General features: G+C 39.8%; 1 protein-coding gene across 2 annotated transcripts; it reads left to right on the top strand.

Annotated features, from left to right (window-relative positions):
- The first annotated feature begins 3,901 nt into the window (after positions 1-3,901).
- On the top strand, positions 3,902-14,279 carry gpr185b (G protein-coupled receptor 185 b). Of its 2 annotated transcripts, none has more exons than XM_042512788.2 (2): positions 3,902-4,268; positions 6,934-14,279. In XM_042512788.2, exon 2 carries the CDS (start codon positions 6,936-6,938, stop codon positions 8,004-8,006), a length of 1,071 nt encoding a protein of 356 aa, XP_042368722.1. In that variant the 5' UTR covers positions 3,902-4,268; positions 6,934-6,935; the 3' UTR covers positions 8,007-14,279. The 2 variants fall into 2 exon arrangements, with proteins under 2 accessions (XP_042368722.1, XP_087929927.1); XM_088073801.1 differs by lacking the exon at positions 3,902-4,268 and adding an exon at positions 4,755-5,097.
- Positions 14,280-20,638: the final 6,359 nt, after the last annotated feature.

Genomic DNA, 20,638 nt, shown 5'->3' with positions numbered 1-20,638 from the left:
CCAGAGTGTCACGCACCCATTTAGCAGAAAGATGAAATTAACCTCAAGGAAGAGGTCGTTATTATATCTAAGTGTAACAGCAGTTCATTAACATCAGGGCCGCCCCCAAAGGGGAGAATTTGGGCACCTCCACCTCTTTTTTAAACCATAAATTACATTAATATTAAAAGAATATGATATACATATACTATTTGGGCATTTAAGCGACGTATCAACTATGATGTTTGACCAGTTTTCACATTTTAATGCTGCTTTTTTTTTTTTTTTAACTTTTAGCTGTTGTGCTCTTAGTTTGTTCTTTAATTTTAAATTCTTTATGCTGCTGTCTTGACTGTGAGTCCCTCGAGAAAGATATTTTGAATTTCAATGGGACTATTCTCGGTTAAATAATAAATAAAATAAAAACATTCAGTGTGCTGAAATAAACTATAAAGATTAAAAGAAGTTCGTCCTTTACCTTGGCAAAACAGTGAGGTCCATTCTGTAGCCGTTCTGGAGCTTTCGGTTGAATCACATGATCTTCATCAGCAGATGCAGTTGCCCTGTTGATACGGAAATATCATTAGATCAAAAACTTACAAGACTGAAGGAACTATAAAATTTGCACACTGTTCTTTACTTATATTATCAACAGACAATAATTTTACCTAAAGTGAATTGTATGTAATTAAAAATCTTAAAGTTGCTTATAAAATGCAAGGGACTGACTGAGTGCAAGTATACAGAAAGCTCAAAGTCAATTCATAAGTTTTTAATACAAAAAGTTTAGATTTCGGTCCGTTGTGGTGTACTATAAGTAATTCAGATAGTACACACACACACACACATATATATATATATATATATATATATATATATATATATATATATATATATATATATATATATATATATATATATATATATATATATATATATATATATATAGATATATATATATATTACAATCTTCTTCATATTCTTTTAAATGAAAAGCACAAATATGAGAAAAAATTGAAACCAGACTATCTAAATAATCACTGATTAGAAAACAAATAGACAGGACACTAGAGCTTAACTAATACTGGATTAAAATTGATACAAATAATATTTGAGAGTTTGATTTTCTGACATGAATGCAGTACAACAGACATTTTGATAAAAAATCACCGAAAGCCCCTGCACACCACTGACTGCCAAAACAGGAAAAAAAGGCTGTCAAATGATGAACTGCGTTGCTAGCAGTATCACTTTAAAGGTACTGGCACTGATACTAGTACTGTAAGTTTTTAAACATTACTAAGCCCTGATAACTATTAACCATAACTAAAATATTACTTTAAGAATTGTATAATGCATAATACTTAATAGCAAAAGGCAATACATGACCTTAAGTTATATTGCTCTTAGCAGGTAAATTTATGGAATAATAAGATTTGTAGCTGCTGTTAAAATAAAGGAAGTGTCTGAGATATGACGCTGTTTAGTTGCAGCGCCCTTCTGAGACCAGTCAGTGGCATTAACCAGCGACTTAGCACCACACAACTGATTTAACTCTTTATTTTATTTAATACAGCGTTGGGTATTTAATCATAAATGTGGTTGTCTTTCTATAATCAACTGTATGGTGACATCACTGGAAGTGAAAATTAACCCTTAGATGCCTCCGGCCAACATTACTGGGCTGTGAGGTGACATCCAGGATGATCAAAGCCTCACAAAACTTTACAAACACAAACTGGAAACCTTGGGTATTTAGAGGATGAGAATTAATGAGCACTATAAGACCACTACTTACTACAATGTAACTCCTCAGTTGGGATTTTAAAACAGTATTTGATTGATATAACGTTAATAAAACTTAAACACACTATGTCACAGTAAATTATTTATCTTTCTAGGAATGTGTAATGGTATTTAAATGTGCCATTACAGAAGACCTATAGGCTATTATAATAAATACATATCTTTCTATTACCTTTCAGCATTGCTGTTGCATGTAATTATCCACACTTTATAGGCTTGTGTGGATTATTTCTGAATCAAACAACACTTAATTAATAGTCTAACACCTAACACGCACTTGTCACTCCATCCAGTCAGTCTAAATCATTTTAAACTTCAGCATCCAGCCAGCACGCTTTTGTATTCAGATGTTGTAAAGCAGCCTCCAGCAAACGCACTTCTGTCTGAACAAAGCTCTTTATCTACAGTACAGCCGGTTCTGCCTCCTTCATGCATGGCGACACATATGGGCGCTGTATGTAGCCTATGCGTGCGCGCGTGCACGAGTGCCGCGCGTGAGTAATGCAGTGGGATACCCAGCAGCGCTGCGAGATTGCATAACCAGCATCCCGCCGTATAGCTGGGTGCACTGGCTGCGGACCACAAGATGCAGCATCAAAAGAACATTTAGGAACTGTGCTGGGTTTTTTTCTTTACACCCCGTGACGCAATATTTGGGGCGGGAGGTGTCATCTTTAAGGTATTTTAGGGGGGAGAAAAAGTCACGAGTTGCTCTTGAGTGATCAGTCTGGTGCACTGTACATCCAGTCCTCCGACCTTGTGCGTGCGTGAGGTGGGATGAAAATAACACCAGATAGAGTGAATACTGCTAAAGTGGGACAAAGTGGGATAGAAAACGTAATCATTTTTATCTTTACACATATAAACCGTCCATTACTAAAAATCAATACTGATTTCATCATCTGTAAATCTGAAAACTTGATTTTACTTAATAAAATCTAGGAAACCGATTATATATATATATATACACACACACACACACACACACACACACACACACACACATATATATATATATATATATATATATATATATATATACATGCTAACTATATAGCTAATTAAGTTATTTAAAATTAGTTATATTTACTTAATTTGTGTAAATTTTCTGATTTTTTGTGGATGATTTGTAATTGTTGTATATTTTGTTTTGGAATGTACTTGTGTATCAGAATTTTAAAAAATCATGTTCATATTAATCTTTTTTTTATTGGGATTTTGACACTGATCCACTTTTCCATTTGCATTTTGTTAGTGTGTTACTGGCAAACTGAGATAGCTTCTTGTATCATTTTAATTAGAGAATTGTCTTCTCTGTTTATGTGTCCCTCATCAGTTTAGCTAGCCTACTTATTCTATCAGACATTTGTGTGAAATTTTGTCATAACTGGTCCATGAATTCTTAAGTAATAGTAAAGTAGAGCTCTTAAACTATTTGGAAGAGCATCACATGAAGGGCTAAGACATTTGGATCCTAATTAAAAAAACACAGAAAGGCAAATTTTTAGGAAGTGTCCCACTTTACCAATATTCCCCCTACACTGTAAAATCTGACAAGTTGATTTTATTGAAACACATCTAGAAAACCAATTGCCTTGAAGAATGTAGGTAAATACAACTGTTAATCACAATGAATGTTTATTTTATGTCTAATTGTTAAGTTTACTCAAAATTTAGCAACTTCAGTAAACAGGGTTTACTAAGCTATATACATCTGTATTCTGCTTGTTGCAAACTAGTCAATCATATTCACAAACATGTTAATGAAACAGAACTTGCAGATCTAACTTAATCATCGGAAAATCATCTTTATCGTGATCAAGTCAGACTAACTTAGTTCACTGAAATTGCTAACACTTAGAAAGAACAAGGTAATTTCACTTGTCATTTTTAAGTTGCAACAACTTCACAAAATTAAGTAAATGCAATTCAGTTTGATGCAAAGTTAACACTAGATATAAGGTAAACATAAATTAAGATTTAAAGTTATATTATATTTCTTTTTTCCTGGCAATCGGTTTCCAAGCTTATATTAAGTAAAATGGTGTCAGATTTTACAGTGTATAACCTCACAATCAATAATAGAGATAAAACAATAATAATACAAACGACATGAAATAAAAAATAATAAAAATAAGTTTTCTGTACTGAAGCTGAATTTATTAATTAATTCTCCCTCTCTCCGTGATTCACACACCGACCATGATGACGGTGCCTGGCGGAGCGGAGACTTCTTACGTCAGACGAGGAGAATGACACGCGCGTCCAATGAGCGGCCGAGGATGTGCAGCGCGAGGACGGAGCTGCCGACAGAAGGCTAATAACCATGCCAACCGAGGAATATAGCGCGCACCGCTGACTGAGAGGGGGGGAAACCCTAGAAGAAGAAAATAATCAAAAACATATACACACACAAAAGTGAAGGATAGAGCACGAGAGAGGTGTCCTGGTTTCCTGCAGGGGGGAAGAAGAAGACAAAGCTGGTAATTTTCTCTCCTTTTTTTGTCTCTGTGGCGTGGTCTCCCTCCCTCCCCCTTTCTCTCGCTCTCCCTCTCTCGCGCGCTGGCTCAGGGACTGCACTGCTGCAGCTGAATGAAACAGATCCAGGTATTTATTGTTCTATCTATTGCTAAAAGCACTCTGCGGCGGTTTAAGAGCGCGTGACAAGCTGAACGCGCTGTTTGAAGATGCTGCACGAGCTCCCGTTACCGCAGGGATGTGAGAGCCCTCAGCTGCGGGGCTTTTGGTGGTGGTGGTGCTGGTGGTACTGGTGGTGGTGGTGGTGGTGACCTTCCCCGGCCGTTTGCAGTCACTGACGGGCGCGCGTGCGTGTCAGTGCGTGCACGCGGAAATGAAAGAGAGAGATGAAAAATAAAAAAGGGGCGGGGGTGCAAAGATGGGTGTGTGTGTGTGCGTGTGTGGGGAGGTTGAGGTGGGAGGTGTGTGTGTGTGAGAGAGAGATTTTTTTGTGAATGGAGCTCCACATCCTTTTTGGCGCGAGCGCGCGCGCTGGCAGCTCGGCTGGCTGAGCTAAAATTAGCCTCGTGCCGGTTTTTTTCCCCCTCCTGTCTGCGTGCGGCATATGTGGATCCGAATTAACGACGAAAAAGATGCAAACGCGGGCGCACTCACGCACGCACGTCTGGGCACGCGCTTATACACGCCACCAGTGAATAGGACAGCAGCTACCACCGCGCCGTGCCCCAGGACGTCATGCACCATTTTTAGAGATGCTCTAAAAATAGAATTTGTTGATGATGGTTTTGACTGGTAGGAAATTGAACGTCTTCTTCTGTACTGGGCATCTTTTAGGTAGGGATGCACCGCATTGAAGCTTTGTTTGTTTGATTATTTATTGTTTATTTTGAGTGGGATGCTCGCGCTGTCACGTTGCTCTGGAGTCAAAATGGAAGGAATATTACTGTCATTTATGGATTACTTTCTCCCTCTTTGTGTCCACACCTGTTATTGTGCTGCTGCTAATTACCTGTCAGCGTGGTGCGTGGGAGCTGCTGGTGACGTGCGTGCTTGGGGTCAAGAGCATAGTTGTTTTCATGAATGGATGAATGAATGGGCGGGTGGATGCATGAAAACTGTCTTTTTGCCCCTTTTTCAAAAGGGGGATAGATGTTAACTCTTTGAAACCTGGAGCGACATCTCTTTTCTTATGCTGTTTTCAGTCGCCTTTGACAAACGATTCAGTTTCTTTCAAACATGGGAAAAAGGCAACTTGGTAAGAAATGTTCCACAAATTGCAAGAAATTACAAAATATAAATATAAATAAAAATATCATTAAAATTATGTTAACGAATGATAATTTTTTTTAGCACTTTTTCCAAATCTTGATTGTCTTGTTTGTTTGTTTTTCTTTCTTTTTTGTGTACTATCCTTTAGGTACACTGTAAAATCTGACAAACAGGTCTTAAAATAATCCTGGAGACCATTTGCCTTGAAAAAGGAAAGTTAATATAACTTTATATTTAGGTGTTAAATTTACTTAAAATTTAGCTGTATTTACAGAATTTTGTGAAGTTGTTGCAACTTGAAAATGTCGAGTGAAATAATCTTGTTCTTTAGGATAGGGTGTTAGCAACTTCAGTAAACTGAGTAAGTCTGACTTTACTTTATCATGACAAAGATGATTTTGCAAATGATATAGCCCAGTTAACCTGGTTTTTGTAGTTGTTAAAACTTAGAAAGATAAATTAAACTTGTCATTTTTAAGTTGCAACAACTTCACAAAATTAAATACATAAAACGAAATTTTGAATAAACATAACAATTACATATACAGTTAAATTAAAATTAATAGTTATATTTACTTAAATATTTCAAGGCAAAGGGTTTTATAGATTTCTCGAAGTAAAATCAACTCGTCCGATTTTACAGTGTAATTCTGATTTTAAAAATTTCTTGCTAATTTCTGGTCATTTCTTTCCATGTTTTTGAAAGACATTCAGCCAATTTGCTCAGGTCTCAAATGGTTAATTTCCTCCTTTTTCTTGTCCTTCTCCTCCATGCTTTCCTCATTTGTTTTGTCCTCAACTCTTGTCTCCCGTCTCCCCTCTCTCTCGTCTTCTCCACTCTTACGCACATTGTCCTCTTCGTCTCCATTTTCTTTTTAATCCTTTCTTTCTACAACCTTCTCATCCTCTCTTCTCTTTTTCCTCTTCTCAACTTCAAACTTGTTCTTCTTTTTTCACCTTTTCTTGTATTTTTCTTTCCGTTTTTATTTTTTCATCACATAATTTTGTCAACTCTTCACTGTTGCCCTTTTCTGAACTATTTACCCTCCTCACTTTTCACTCAACTCCTGACCCACTGATATTTCTTCATCTTTTTCATTCTCTCCGCTCTCGTTCCTCTTTCCTTTCGGCTCTCTGTTGCGCATATTTTATCACTCTGAACATGTCCCGGTTTTCTTACACATTATCGACGGCAACTTCCTCCTTTGTTTCTCCTGCCCTTTCCTCCTCGCTGCTCTTTCCCCCTCCAATTTTCTTTCATCTATTCTTTTTTCCATGTCTCCTCTCACATTTCTTTCAAACCTCTGAACTTTCCCTTTTTGACTCACTTCATCCCTTTGCTCTTCTCCTTTCTTTCCACTCTCCTCATTTCCTTCCTCCCTTTCTTTCTTGCTTCTCCAGCTATGATTCTCTCCCTGGCCGCAGCAGCAGCCATGAGTAGCGGCAGCGGCAGCAGCCTCAACTCCTCCTCCCCCCTCGACCCCTTCGACTCCTCCCCCTCCTGGAGCCTCGCCGAGGACCCGTCCAACTCTTCCTCCGAACCTGTTGTGCGAACTCTGACCCCTGACCTCCAGCCTGCGACCACCGCTGTAGTCGTCAAGGAAGTCAGTCCCTGGGATATCGCTCTTTGCGTTACCGGGACGCTCATCTCCTGTGAGAACGCTCTGGTGATCGCCGTTCTGTTCTACACGCCGACGCTCCGTGCACCGATGTTCATCTTGATAGGATCGCTGGCGGTGGCAGATCTTCTCGCCGGGCTGGGCCTCATCTTGAACTTTGTCTTCATGTACTTGGTTGACAGCTCGGTGGAGTTTGTGACGCTGCTGTCGGTCGGACTGCTCATCTCGGCTTTTTCGGCGTCCGTCCTCAACATCCTCGCCATCACAGTGGACCGTTACCTGTCGCTGTACAACGCCCTGACCTACCACACCGAACGGACAGTCACCTTCACCTATGTGATGGTGGTCTTCATCTGGCTGTCGTGCCTCACGCTTGGCATGCTGCCGGCGCTCGGCTGGAACTGTCTGAGGGACGAGTCCACGTGCAGCATCTGTCGGCCTGTCACCAAAAACAACGCCGTGGCGCTCGCCGTCACCTTCCTGCTTGTCTTTGCCCTGATGATGCAGCTCTACCTGCAGATCTGCAAGATCGCCTTCCGCCACGCGCAGCAGATCGCCGTGCAGCACCAGTTCGTGGCCATCTCCACCACCAAAGGTGTCTCCACGCTGTCGGCCATCCTGTGTGCCTTCGGGGCGTGCTGGCTGCCGTTTGCTATGTACTCCATCGTGGCTGACTCTAGCTACCCCGTAATATACACCTACGCCACGGTCCTCCCGGCCACCTGCTGCTCTGTGATCAACCCCATCATCTATGCGTTCCGAAACCCAGACATCCAGAAGTCACTGTGGATGGCGTGTTGTGGATGCGTCCCGTCCAACCTCTCCCTCAGACCCAGGACCTCCAGTGACGTGTAGCAGGGAAGGTTGGTTTCTGTCTGGCGTGATGCTTGACGCTAAGTCAGGGTTGTCGGAAGGCAAACGGGGAACAAAAGATCAGGAAAGGTTGAGGGTTGCGGCTGAGGAAAGAGATTTCCTCTCTTCATATCAGGGCTGGTATGGCGAAGGCATGGCTGGCCGCGGTAAAAGTGGCACGGGGAGAAGTGAGGACAGTGCATGGTCAAAAAAAAAGAGAGCTAATAAAGATCATGTGGAGAAAATCAACAGAAGGTGGTGTGAAACCAACTGCAAAAACCTGATTATTAAGGTATCCTCATGGTGGTTTTGGGAGACGCGGGGGGTGCGTCAGGTGACTTTTTCAACTGACCTCCTTGCAGATGCGAGAAGTGAGGCCCACTTCTCAAGAGTAGCATATATGTGAAGGTGGGATTTAGGGAAAAAGTTTCCTAAAATCTCCATAGGACACGAGCTTGGGCAGCACTGCATGGTTATGCAATCAGAAGGAGTCTTAAAATACAGTATGTGTTTTCACTGATGTGTTTGAAATTAAGTGGATAAAAATACAATGAGCTAAATATATACAACGAATGACCTTGAGTATTCTCACCGAGCTATCTTTGCAGTCTTCTCCTGATAGGGAAAACAAGAATATTTCCTCCCCTGAAACATATTTTAACGACCGTGTTCCCTTGATCTGATGCAGATTAAGTCATTAATGAGTTTATAGATGGAGAGCGCAACAATAATTAACTCTTATGTGCTGAGATTGGAAATTGGACGGTGTTCGTGATCATTAACGTAGCTAGTCTGCCAAGCCCATTTTGACTTTTCCCAATGCCAACAGCACAATCTGCATTTTGTCAAACACAGAGACACAGTTCAGCGCATGGAGCTGGTGAAAAATGTGCCACGACTGAGAGAGAAACTAATCACATGCCTTCGCTGCTCAAACAAAATCTAATCTACCAGGCTTCCAATGCATAGATAACCCAGCTGCTTTGCAAAACCAAGAGAGGGATTTCCACATTTAGGCCGACGCGTGCCGTCCTTGGTGTGATGAAATCAAATCTGCTCCCAGTCTGAGAGAGAAAAAAAAAAACGGGTTTCTCAGCCAGCCCCTGCGCCGTGACTGTGAAGCAGATAGAGCTGAATTCAGCACCAAGGACAGCGCCACTGCAGAGCGCTGCCACCCTGGGAATGCTCTCTGCTGCGGGGGGGAGAGCGCCGGAAAGTAGGCTACGCTGTTCTCTACGCACCATCTTGATAGGGGATGTGAGACAGGTTTTTAAAGGGCCATTCCAGCTTGCCTGGGGATGGTTTGCTCATTTACAACACATTTAGTGTTTTTTTTAATACATACAGGATGGCTAGAGGTATTTTTTAAATCATTTTTACAGGGTCATTCGCCTGATTTAGTATTGAAAAGACAAAAATAAAAAAAAACACTTATGTGTCTAATTTGGCCAGTAAAGAATACTGCGACTCAGACAACAGTTTTTATTTTGAAATCACTTCGAGTTACTGCTCATAAGGAGCAATTTTAAGAAGTACCTAATGCCAAACAAAAGTTCATATATATGAAATTTTAGATGGCAGGGCTTCATTTTACACATTCATGGCTTTAATTTGCTGACTAATAAAATATCTAAATATATAAATATCTTAAATGTTTAGCAGAAATAGTTGCCACATAATTTTCTGTCAATCAGCTGTTTGATAGTTTTATTTTTTAACATTTTTTTAACATCATTTATCTAGTGATTTTTGAGAAACAAACATATTTGTATCAACATAACAAAATGAGGTACACAAAGATATATGTAAACCTGCATAATACTTTGCAATACACTTTGTACAGAACCATACTTTTATGCAAAAATCTTAATTTTTAAATTAACTAGTAACTAAAGCTTTCAGATAAATGTTGTAAAGGAAAAAGTACACTATTTCCCTCTGAAATATAGTGGAGTAGAAGTATAAAGTGGAGTGAAAAAAAAGACTCAAGTAAAGTACAGTACTTGAGTAAATGTACTTAGTTACACTGCACCACTGTCTACAATGAAGTAAAAAAAACTAAGGTGGAACTAAAGAAAACTCAAATCAAGCTAAAATTGTCCTTAGTAACCCACTTGAGGGTCGTACAGCGCGACTATGACCCCGTCCTTTCTACTCTCCATCGTTCCATCGCCTCTCTCGTGTCTCAGCAGCAGAAATTATGCATGAGAAAAACAATGTATGACCCCCACGAGTGCCTGTACAGCACGCCTTCTGACACGCACAAGGTGAAAACAGCTGATGTTTTCCGGAGGCAAAGGGGACCTCGACATTTAACTGCATTGCCGTAAACGCCACGTCGGCTCTAAATTTAGAGACAGCGTACTAACTCCATTGCCTGATTGATTATCCATTAGCTAGAGCTGAGCACAATCCATATTGAACGGGTCATTTTTCATGGAGACGGCTTTGGTTGGCTACACTACATTCATGTTGTACTTGTAACCATATTTCTGCAAAAAACTATTTAAGAAAGTAGACAGGATGTTTTTTACAATATTGCGATCAATACGGGACCTAGCTCACTTGGTGTCCTGGTGAACCCCCACAGAATATATTTTTATGATTATATTTATTTTAAGTATTGTATTTTTTCTGAACAAGAACAAGAGCTAATCAGGAGTAAACCCAAATAAACAACTTGGCTAACAAATGGTAAGTAATATATTACTAACAATAAGAGAATACGGTATGTGCAAATTTCTTATTTTGTACTGCACCCTGCAAGGGTTTTGCCTTTGTGAGATTTTTGACAATTATAATCTTTATAAAAATCTGCATCTAATTGCTATGACATAAAAACATTTTCCATGCTTCTTCTTACGGCTCATTAATGGTCAGGTGTAAGACAAAGCCCTCTGTCCGTACTCTGCATTCATTTCGTCCGTATTCGTGCACTTTTTCTGAAACGTTATATATAGAGATGAAACGGAGCAGTAGCACCAGAGATCATGGGGTCAGTGTAGAGTAGTTCAAGCAAGATACGACCATATGACACGAAATGTCCAATAACCATATGACACAAACCATGGACATATTAAAAGAACTGGATACAGCATTTTATAGGAGGCACTGTTCATTCATATGAGAGTTGCTCAGTGGCACATGAAGCCAAAAAAGTTAAGTACCCCGTATAAAATTACCTGAATCATTCAGGGATCATCAGCACTACGTCCGCACTGTGCGGCACATATAGTATGTGTGCAAGAGACTTGTACTTGTATGTGTACTAGAGGCTGAACAGCTAACTTCAGCAGGCTGAATGGCTAATATCCGGTTTTGCACTGCAGCTAACTTAAATGGGAATGAAACCATTTTATCGTGAAGCTCTTCTAGACTTTTGAAACAACATCGGGCTGAGTGGATCAAACTCTGATAGTAAATATGAGACACCTTGTGGGGTTTGTGACACTCAAAAAAATGCATCCACTGATTTGCAGACATCTCTTTCGTTCTGTTAGTCAATGGTTTAAAAAGTATTTTTGGCCCGTAGTGCATCAAGTGACAGTGTAATTACGCTTTTAGGCATCTACGAAAATTAGCTGCAAAGTCCGTCGCATTTTCTGGAGGCCTAGCTATGACGAGGACGTTTTGAAAACTGTGTAACGGAACAAATCACTAATATAGTGACAAGAATCCACATGTTGCCATGTGTTTAACAGCCACCAACGCTGCCTCCATTGAAAGGTACATTATTACGACCACATCCACCGTCACCTCGTTTATTGCTATGTGAAACTTTTGACTGCCCTCTAGCACCATCTATTGGCTGTGTCTATGCCATCATAATGAATGCACTGAAGTAAATGACATTAATGTTTTTTTCGTATCCAAGTAAGGGGAGTATAAATGAACCCCAAGTCCCATGGAACTGCATATTCAGGGGAAATGTCAGAAGCCTATATGAACAAGAGGCACACCAGAATCTCTAATAATGCTGTAAAAAAAATGGTCTAAATTCCTCTGGCTTGTGCTTTACACCTTCCATTTTCACTTTCCCTACTTGCAGTTTGTCAGCAGTAGCTGGATATTCGCTGCACACACACACACACACACATACGCCTCTAAGAAGCAGAGCAGCTCTGCCCCGAGGCCCTTCTGAAGGCTCGGCGGGGTTAATGAGAAGCGAGAGAGGCGAGGTGACGTGGCGTGAAATAGAAACGCCGGGCGAGACGCGCTTTAACGTAACCTCGGGGTCACGTCCACCACACAACCAATCAGGATGAAGTCATTTCCCACTGAAAGGGCATCATGTAAGTTAAATCCAGCTAATGTTAATAACATCTGGGTAATAAAGGCGCAAAGAATCGACCTAATGTACAGAAGATGTAGTGAGGACGAGCAGGGCGGTGGATTTATTGCCAACCTCTATCTGCATTTAAATGATCTGCGGAGATAGTTTTTACTCGTGTTGCTCTGCACAACCTCGCAGAGAGGCACCGTGACTAAGCTGCTGGCATGCTGCTGATATACATGTGTGGGAGGTGTACTGGCTTTGGGAAAATGGTTCATGGAAACTGTATGGGCTATAAAACTCACTCAACTCTCCACTAGAATAAATAAAAACATGTTTCTGTAACAACAGGGAGCCACTTCCAAATTCAACGCTTTTTACCAAATAAACATCAACAGACGACGGCAAAGAACACACTCTGAAAATGGCGCTCAGGAGATGCAGGTATTACGATTTTTTTTCTATAGTGTACATTAAATCTTAGAGTAGAAGTGTTTTCTATTTTTTTCTTGGCAGCAGCAAACAATCAGTTGTTTTTGCAACAGCTACACTACTCTGTCGATGACTTTGTTTGAACAGGCAGAATCTCTTGTGTCCTTTTTTTGGCCTTATTGGAACAAAAAAAAAAAAAACACTCCTTCGCAATAACTGTATTTTGCTGTGTACAAAAAGCCACAATGGAGCCACAGAGAGAACGAGAGACAGAGGTGGTGGGCTCTGAATAAAATATTTCAAATAGCACATTGCACTGTATTTGGTAGGAATATGGTTTAGCTTGCTGGGGTTTTCCAGACGAAATTTCAGCAGGGGCGAATCATGGAAGTAGGGCGAACCTAAATATGAAGCAAATGCTCTAATTCCATTTATAGCTGTTGTGTTGCAGACACAGATCTTGCAATGCTATTTTCTCTCTCTCTCCAAAATTAGCTTTATTTTCATGTTTGCAAGCGTTTCATGTGAAGGTCACAGCAGTTAAAAAAAAGTCGACCACCTCCCTCTCTCGTTCTCTTTTTTCGCTCAATCACTGCATTGATGGAACTGCCGAACGGTAAAACACTTGCATCAATTATTAAGTGAAATACTTTCAATTACTCCGAAGCTGGAAGCATGAGATGGATGGAGTTTGGTACTTTTGGCAAGCGTGGTGATCTGCAGCACTGTGTGTGTGTGTGTGTGTGTGTGTGTGTGTGTGTGTGTGTGTGTGTGTGTGTGTGTGTGTGTGTGTGTGTGTGTATCGATCCCAGAGAGATAATGAAATCCGTTTCACATAGGAATATGATGCAGATCCTATTGGCACACACTTCTCCCGTACGCACAACGATGTGTGAGACTTGCTTAGTCATCTGTGTTTGGAGATGCTAGATGGGACACACAGATTGCATTTTAGGTGAGCATCACACCCGGCACCGTTTCAAAAACAGCCAAAATGGAAAATCTGCATCAGCTTGGCTAATGCTAAAACACTGGATGCAGCTTTCAAGCTGTGCCTCTGATTTACCTCTCTATTAAAAATGAATCAAACTCAGATTCAATTAGGATCTTAAACCAGACTTGGGTTAAACAGAAATCAGTTTTCGTGGTTTGTTTTAGCCTCTGTTTGTGACAGATGGTTTGCAGAGTATCATAAAGACAAATGTCACTGGGAATTGCCAGCTTTCTGACGTTTGAAACTGTCTTGGCTCCAGTTAAAGCTCAGACACAAAAACACTTTAAATGGCAAAAAAGTTCCCCGCCAAATCAATACAATGCAATGTGATCGGTGCAATCTCTCACAGGTATGGAAGCCCATTACTGCCACTGTAATGGTAAAAAAAAAAATCTGGTTAAGTCATATTCAAGAGAAATTTTCTTCAAAAAATGATAAGTATACAACAAAATAATTAGGAACTTTATTAAAATAATCAAACTCTCAAAATATTTACTTAATATACAATGCTGAGTCATTACTTTAAGAAAGTTTCTCATTCCTTTTTAAAATAGTCATTACTTTGGGATACAAGGTCAATTTTTTGAAAGTGTCTTGTTTTGTTTGAGATACGACATCATTATTTTGAGAAAGATTCTTATTATTTTAAGACACTAACCCAATTTGTCTGGGATACTAACTTATTATTTTAAGAAAGTTTCCCATTATTTTGAGATATTATGTCATTATGTAAAGATACTAAGTCATTAGAGGGTTTCTCATTCCTTTAAATACTAGCCAGCCGCCATCTTGTATTTTGGCAGTTAGCTCACCAAGCATATAAAACTACATATATTTACAGAATATTTTGCTCTAACAATTTCAGGTATGAATTAGCTTTTAAGACAAAGTCAGTTTCTACTTGAATATTATATTCATCTATGGGTTGTGAAAGTTGTATGCCCTCTATTCTCTATTTCAAAACCTGTTGAGGATTCACTTTAAAATAAATGTTAAGAAAGTTTTTGACCATTTTGGAAGGACTTTTAGGGCATTAAAATGTCAACTATCTGGCATATTTCCAGAGTAAAACAAACTCAATTTGATCCAAGTCTGAAGGGAATCATGAGCCCCAAAGTAAAACCACAAGTGCGCCTTCTGAAATGTTAAATCCGGCAGCGCTCAGCTGGAACCTGAGCGTCAAATCCAGCGGCATCACACAGCTGTATTTTAAACATCGTCTCTGACAGTCCCATCTGGCATGTCCATCTAATGATTGTTTTACCAATTAATAACACTCATCTGTGAATATGCCACTACTCAGTCAACCATTCCTGGGGCAGGAGTGGAGTGACCACTCACTGTGTGTGTGTGTGTGTGTGTGTGTGTGTGTGTGTGTGTGTGTGTGTGAGTGTGAGTGTGTAAATGTGTGTTCTCCCGGGATCATAGCCAATTGTAATGAACCATAATTCTACCAACTCTCACTGTAAACACAAACACACGCAGAATGGTTTTGTCAGCCGCTATACAGGACTATAATTCAGTTAAAAAAAACTACTACTGTACACTACTGTACAAGTGAGTGTGTGTGTTATTTTTATTATGCAATGCTGTACAGAAATGTATATTTTTGTAATGTTCATCAGGGCATGAGTTACAAGACATGGTCGCTGCTGTGAGCATGAGTTTGTTGTGAGTGTGCGTATGTTTGTGTGTTTTCTTCCTCTTCTTCTGTGTTCTTCCTATAAACAAATGTCAAAAGTTTCTTTGGGGAAAAAAAGAAATCGTGTGTCGGATATGCTGAAAAAGTGCCATATTTTTCTTGACTTTCTAGTGTCTTATTTTTTTTGTTGTTTTTTTTGTGTGTATCGGAGGGTTGATTCTCATTGTGGAGTCAGTAAATCAGTAAACAACGAGAAAAAAAGGTCAACATGGTCAAAAACAGCAACTATGAGCAGCAGGGTAAAGAAAGAAAAAAAAGCTGTTATGTAAAAGTACTTGACCTTGGTGTTATTGATCACTAAACTGAGCAAACAAGGACAATTTCAACAATCCAAACTTCCTTCTGTAACATCTGACGGGCAGCAGCAACAGAGATGATATCAGTGTTTCTGTCAAATGTCTTCTTGACTTAAATTGCAGTAATCGGAACATAAAAAGACGTGCACTAAACGCCAGAGAGGGAGTGTGCGTGGCAGCGTTGTACGTCACAGAGTCAGGTTACTAGTGACGTCATTTTGTCTGAGTCGTGTCTAAGAGAGCAGGTCGTTTCAAAGACACCCCCCTCTCCTCCTTTTCCTCCTTTCACAAACGTCCCCCTCAATTTTCCCTCCCCCTCATCATCCTTTTATCTGCACCCCTTTTTTTCTCGTCATTCTTTCAGATGTCCCCCTCTTGTCCTCTTTGCTGTTTCAGACGTGCCCCCTCGTCTCGTTCCCGTTCCTCCTCAGTCTTCCTATCGACTCGAGCACATCCTACTCTTTTCCCCTTCAGTCTTGTCTCTCGCTTGACTCTCTCCCTCCGTCCATCTTTTCCTCTACACCTTTATGTCTTTTTAGCTCCTCTCCCCTCTTTCTCTTGTCTCACATTTTGCTATCCTTGGCCTGCAGTCAGGCTCCGTCTAAAAATAGTCACCCTGAAAGCAGATAATAAGAGCAAAAAAAGAACAGCAGAGAATAAAAAAGGAAAGGAAAAAGAGAACAGGAGGGAGGTAGTAAAGAAATCGACCTTTTTTCTCTTAGCTCAAAAGCTTGACTTTGCGCCGTAGACAGAAACATCGTTCTTAATTTCTCTTTTCCTGTTAAGTTTCCCTTCATCTTTTCTTCTTTGCAAAAGCACACATCTATTTTTACACCTCTTCTTATCCATCCATTTTGAATTTCTCTGTTTTTTTGTTTCTCCTGAGCACAAGCAAGAGTTTTACAAAGCAGGGATTGGGGCGATGGCGAATAAGCAGAACCCCCCTCGAACCGTCAGTCAGTCAGGCTACGTTTTCCCTCTGTAACCTACAACCTGGCAACTTCAGGCAAGCAGAGATTGTCAATCAAAAACAAAAAAAGAAAAAAAAAGAAAACCATACAGAGCTAATTTTCTAATGGACCGAGTATGGCCTTCATAGAAAAAAAACATTGTTTTATGCATTGTTATTGTTGGTCTGGATGACGGAGCATCACTGGGTGTTACTGGGTAATGATAATGTGATGTCACAGACCTGATACGGTGTCCTTGAATCATATTTTTTAATTTTATTTGTACTCTGTTTTTTTTTTCTTTTAAGTTTGTGTCGTGAAACAGTCGGTTACGATAAAAAGTACAAATGCACTTTATAAGATGGACATGTTACACATTGCACTTGTAAATGTCGAATGTAAAACCTTGAAGAGAAAGATTTATTTTTACTATTGTACATAAACGAGAAGAGAAAAAAAAGACTGCAAAAAAAGTGGAGAATAATTTGCCAAATAAACCGAGAACAACAAAAAGTTGTGACTGTTTTTCTGTGTGCTGGAATGGAGTTGATGCAGTGACGTCAGCATGTGTGCATGTGTGCATTTGTGGGCGTTTGCGTGACATTGTCTGTGTGTGGGTGTTATTACGAGTGTGTGTGTGTGTGTGCGTGAGTCAGTCGGTATCGTGGGTCACTGTAGTGTTAAGGAAAGCCTGTGAGTATAGAAAGATGCCGCTGAATTATTAAACCACTCCCTGCTTGCATAACGGCAGAAGTGACAGAATGAGATGAGGGAAGGAGAAAGATACAGAAGAAGAGAAAGAGAATCCAATCAGAAAGATGCAGCACACACAAGAGAACACACACATCCATGACATTCACATAAAGGGAAAAAGATGAACCCCGGAGGTGGGGGTGTAAGAAAAATGGCAGAGGAAGGAAGGATAGTATGTATGTTTTTCTACAAGTAGCCTGAAAACACACGTTATCCATGTCTATGTGCAAGTATGTACACACACACACATGTGCCACAGTATGTGTGTGTGAGGGCGTGGCACTGGGACACTAAAGCCTTTAAATAAATAATAAACAATGCAGCAGGAGATTTCAGTCATCCAATTATATGACGCAGGTGAGTGTGCGTGTGAGAATTTTAACCTTTAATCAATCAAATCTGCTTGTGTGTCGCCGAGAGTGTGAACTATATGAGCGCGCCGCTGCATGGGTGTGTGTCTGACTCCTTGAATCACCTCTATGCGGCGTCTACATAGAGGTGAAGAGCTCCACCATGTGGCCAGAGGGAAGAGCTGCAGAGTCAGGAGACGAGGGGAAAAGACGCAGCATCCGCCCACACACACCACTTCTTTTTTACGTCATTACAGCAGCTCGCTCAAAAGAAGCACGAAACCGACCCTCTCTTTTCCACCCTTACTGTCTCTTTCTCAGCCTCACATACTCTATCGCTCCCCCACCCCTCCTCTCTGTCTCCCCCCCTCTCTGTATGAGTCAGAAGGCTCTCTCCACCATCTGCTGCAGGATGCTGCAAATCACCTCCGTGTACGTGCATGTGCAGACAAAAAAAAAAAAACGAGCACAGAAGGTGGTGATATTCCTGCATCTGTTGTGTCCTCTTCACTCTGATCTATAATTTTAATAATTCAATATTAGTTCCTGCTCGTGGCCAGGATATGATCTGTGAGTGCACTTAATGTGAACCGGACATTATTAACACATTTTGCAAAGCTTTTCAGGAGTTATTTTTTAAGGTTGTGACTAATGTGATGACCTACATTTCTCAGGATGCTTGACAACCTGTAAGAGACTGTCAGCTTTCAAGGTGGAAAAAACTGGGAGCTAAAATCTGACCTTTTTAGATAGATAGATAGAAAATACGTTATTGATCCCTGCAGGGAAATTCATGAAGTGCAAATCAAAAATAAGGCTGAAATTCATTCCTGTCCTGAGACTACTATGCCAAACAAAGAAAATCCCCTTTACTATCACATAAAAAGGTATTTAGTGCACAACAAGGTTAACACTACCGACATACACATCTACAAACCTCAGAGAACGGCATCTTTAGCCATCCACCTGCTGCCTTGATGCTCTGCCAACAAGCTTCCTTAAAAGCATTTTCAGCTGTTTGGCTGCAGACTTGCTGCAATTAGTCAACCATGTCTCCTAACATTATGTAATTTGCCTAATGTTTTGAAGAGCACAGCCATCAAGCCTCAACAAACAGCTGTGATAAGCAACTCCAGACCTGTACTGAACCCTCTGTGTCTAAGTAAAATGTATTAAATCGTTACTCTGAAAAGAGAGTGCTTACTATCATGCTGAATATTTGTTGAGAAATTGATTTTAGTAACATTTCAGTGCTCAGTACTTTCAGTAGAATGTAATTTGTTACTTTCCTATCTAATTTATGTATCCAGGTAAAGCAAAATGACATGGTGTTCCCCTCGGCTCAATGTTTGGACCTCTTTTTTTTTTTAAAAAAAAAATCTTTATGTGCTTCTACTATGCCAAATTTTGCAAAAGAATGAACTCTATAATCACAATTATGCAGATGACATGTTGTTATGTCATCAAGAGTAACTCATCTTGATAATTTCTCTTTTGGACAAAAACATCTGCCCAGTGATTTAAAGCGTCATCTTTCATGACTTACCTCACTGTGATCTTGAGTTGACCTGCATAAAAGTAGCATCCTGGTTCCCTTTGAGTTGTCACATACTGAAAATGTCTGCAGTTGTTTCTGGCTCAACCTTTCACCTCCGGAAACAGTACATTGAGATGATGCTTTAGCAACACGTTCTACACCATCCCTTCTTGTCATATTGGATTTACTTACACTACAAAATAGGTCCTTGAGGTGGGTATACAGGTCAATAGGGGGTCACTCCAGCAGGTTTGTTGTAATGGGGATCCTTTGATGGCATCTATGACTCAGCACATCACTCTCAAACAGGTCATCGTCCTTCGTATCTGCAGGATTCATTGCAACAACATGTGACTGTTAAGGAGCACTGTTAGAGTCCAAAGGTTTATTTTTTAATTAAAATGTCTTTAAAGTAAAATAACACATCAGGTAACCATTTGAAACCTTGAAAAACATTAGCTTTCGTGTGCTGCACTCAGACAACTTTCACATGCAATTAAACATCTGCCTCCTTTTCATTTTGAAAACACGGCTAAATAGGCACCCAGCAACGTGGCAATAAAAGGACTCAATGTAGTTTTAAATAAAGGGAGAGAGTGAGAGAAAAATTATTACAAAATAAAAACAAATGGGGAAAATGTCCAGAAAACTACACTTATAATTATTATAATTATCCTTAATATGATTAACTATGATATATACAGAATATATTGGGAGAATTATTAATTATATATAAAAATGAATAAATTGTCTTTCTTTCTTTTTTCTTGATCTCAGGTAAATTTAAAAAATCAAGCCAATTTCCTCCGTTTTCAAAGGGCTAAGGGACTATACTGGGGACTTGACAAACAGTGTTAATAATCAATGTTCACCATGATGGATTATGCACCACAAGCTAGTTACAGGTCTCTAAAGCTTAATTTTCATAGTGTAGCTGTCTGATTAATGGTAATGACTGGGAAATAAATTGAACAATTTGTCTACTTTGTAAATGGGCCTGCAGTAATCAAAAACACATTTTATTTAATAAGTTAAAACATGTCAAACCACTGATCTTATAATTATTCAGTGTTTCTTAAACGCTGGATCCAGTCTGTAAAATCTCAATTACCCTGCCAACAGTGACTCATATCACTGCTACAGCTATTAACTGGCTTTATGTGTCATAAAATCATTATATAAAGTAGGTGACATATTTTATTTCTCTCTCCACAGAAAAAGGAATCGAATATCTGGACTCAAATACTTGTGAGTCATTTTGGTGCATTTCTTACAACGTCAGATGAATCAGCTGCATCTAAGGCTTATCTGAAGCCTTTGATTCCTACATTAGATCCAGACTAAAATT

This window comes from Plectropomus leopardus, chromosome 23, assembly GCF_026936395.1.
Source record: "Plectropomus leopardus strain MGB_pleo_1.0 chromosome 23, ASM2693639v1, whole genome shotgun sequence".
Lineage (NCBI taxonomy): Eukaryota > Metazoa > Chordata > Actinopteri > Perciformes > Serranidae > Plectropomus > Plectropomus leopardus.
Note: the sequence above shows the minus strand (reverse complement) of the source record. Positions and strands in the feature narration are given on the sequence as shown.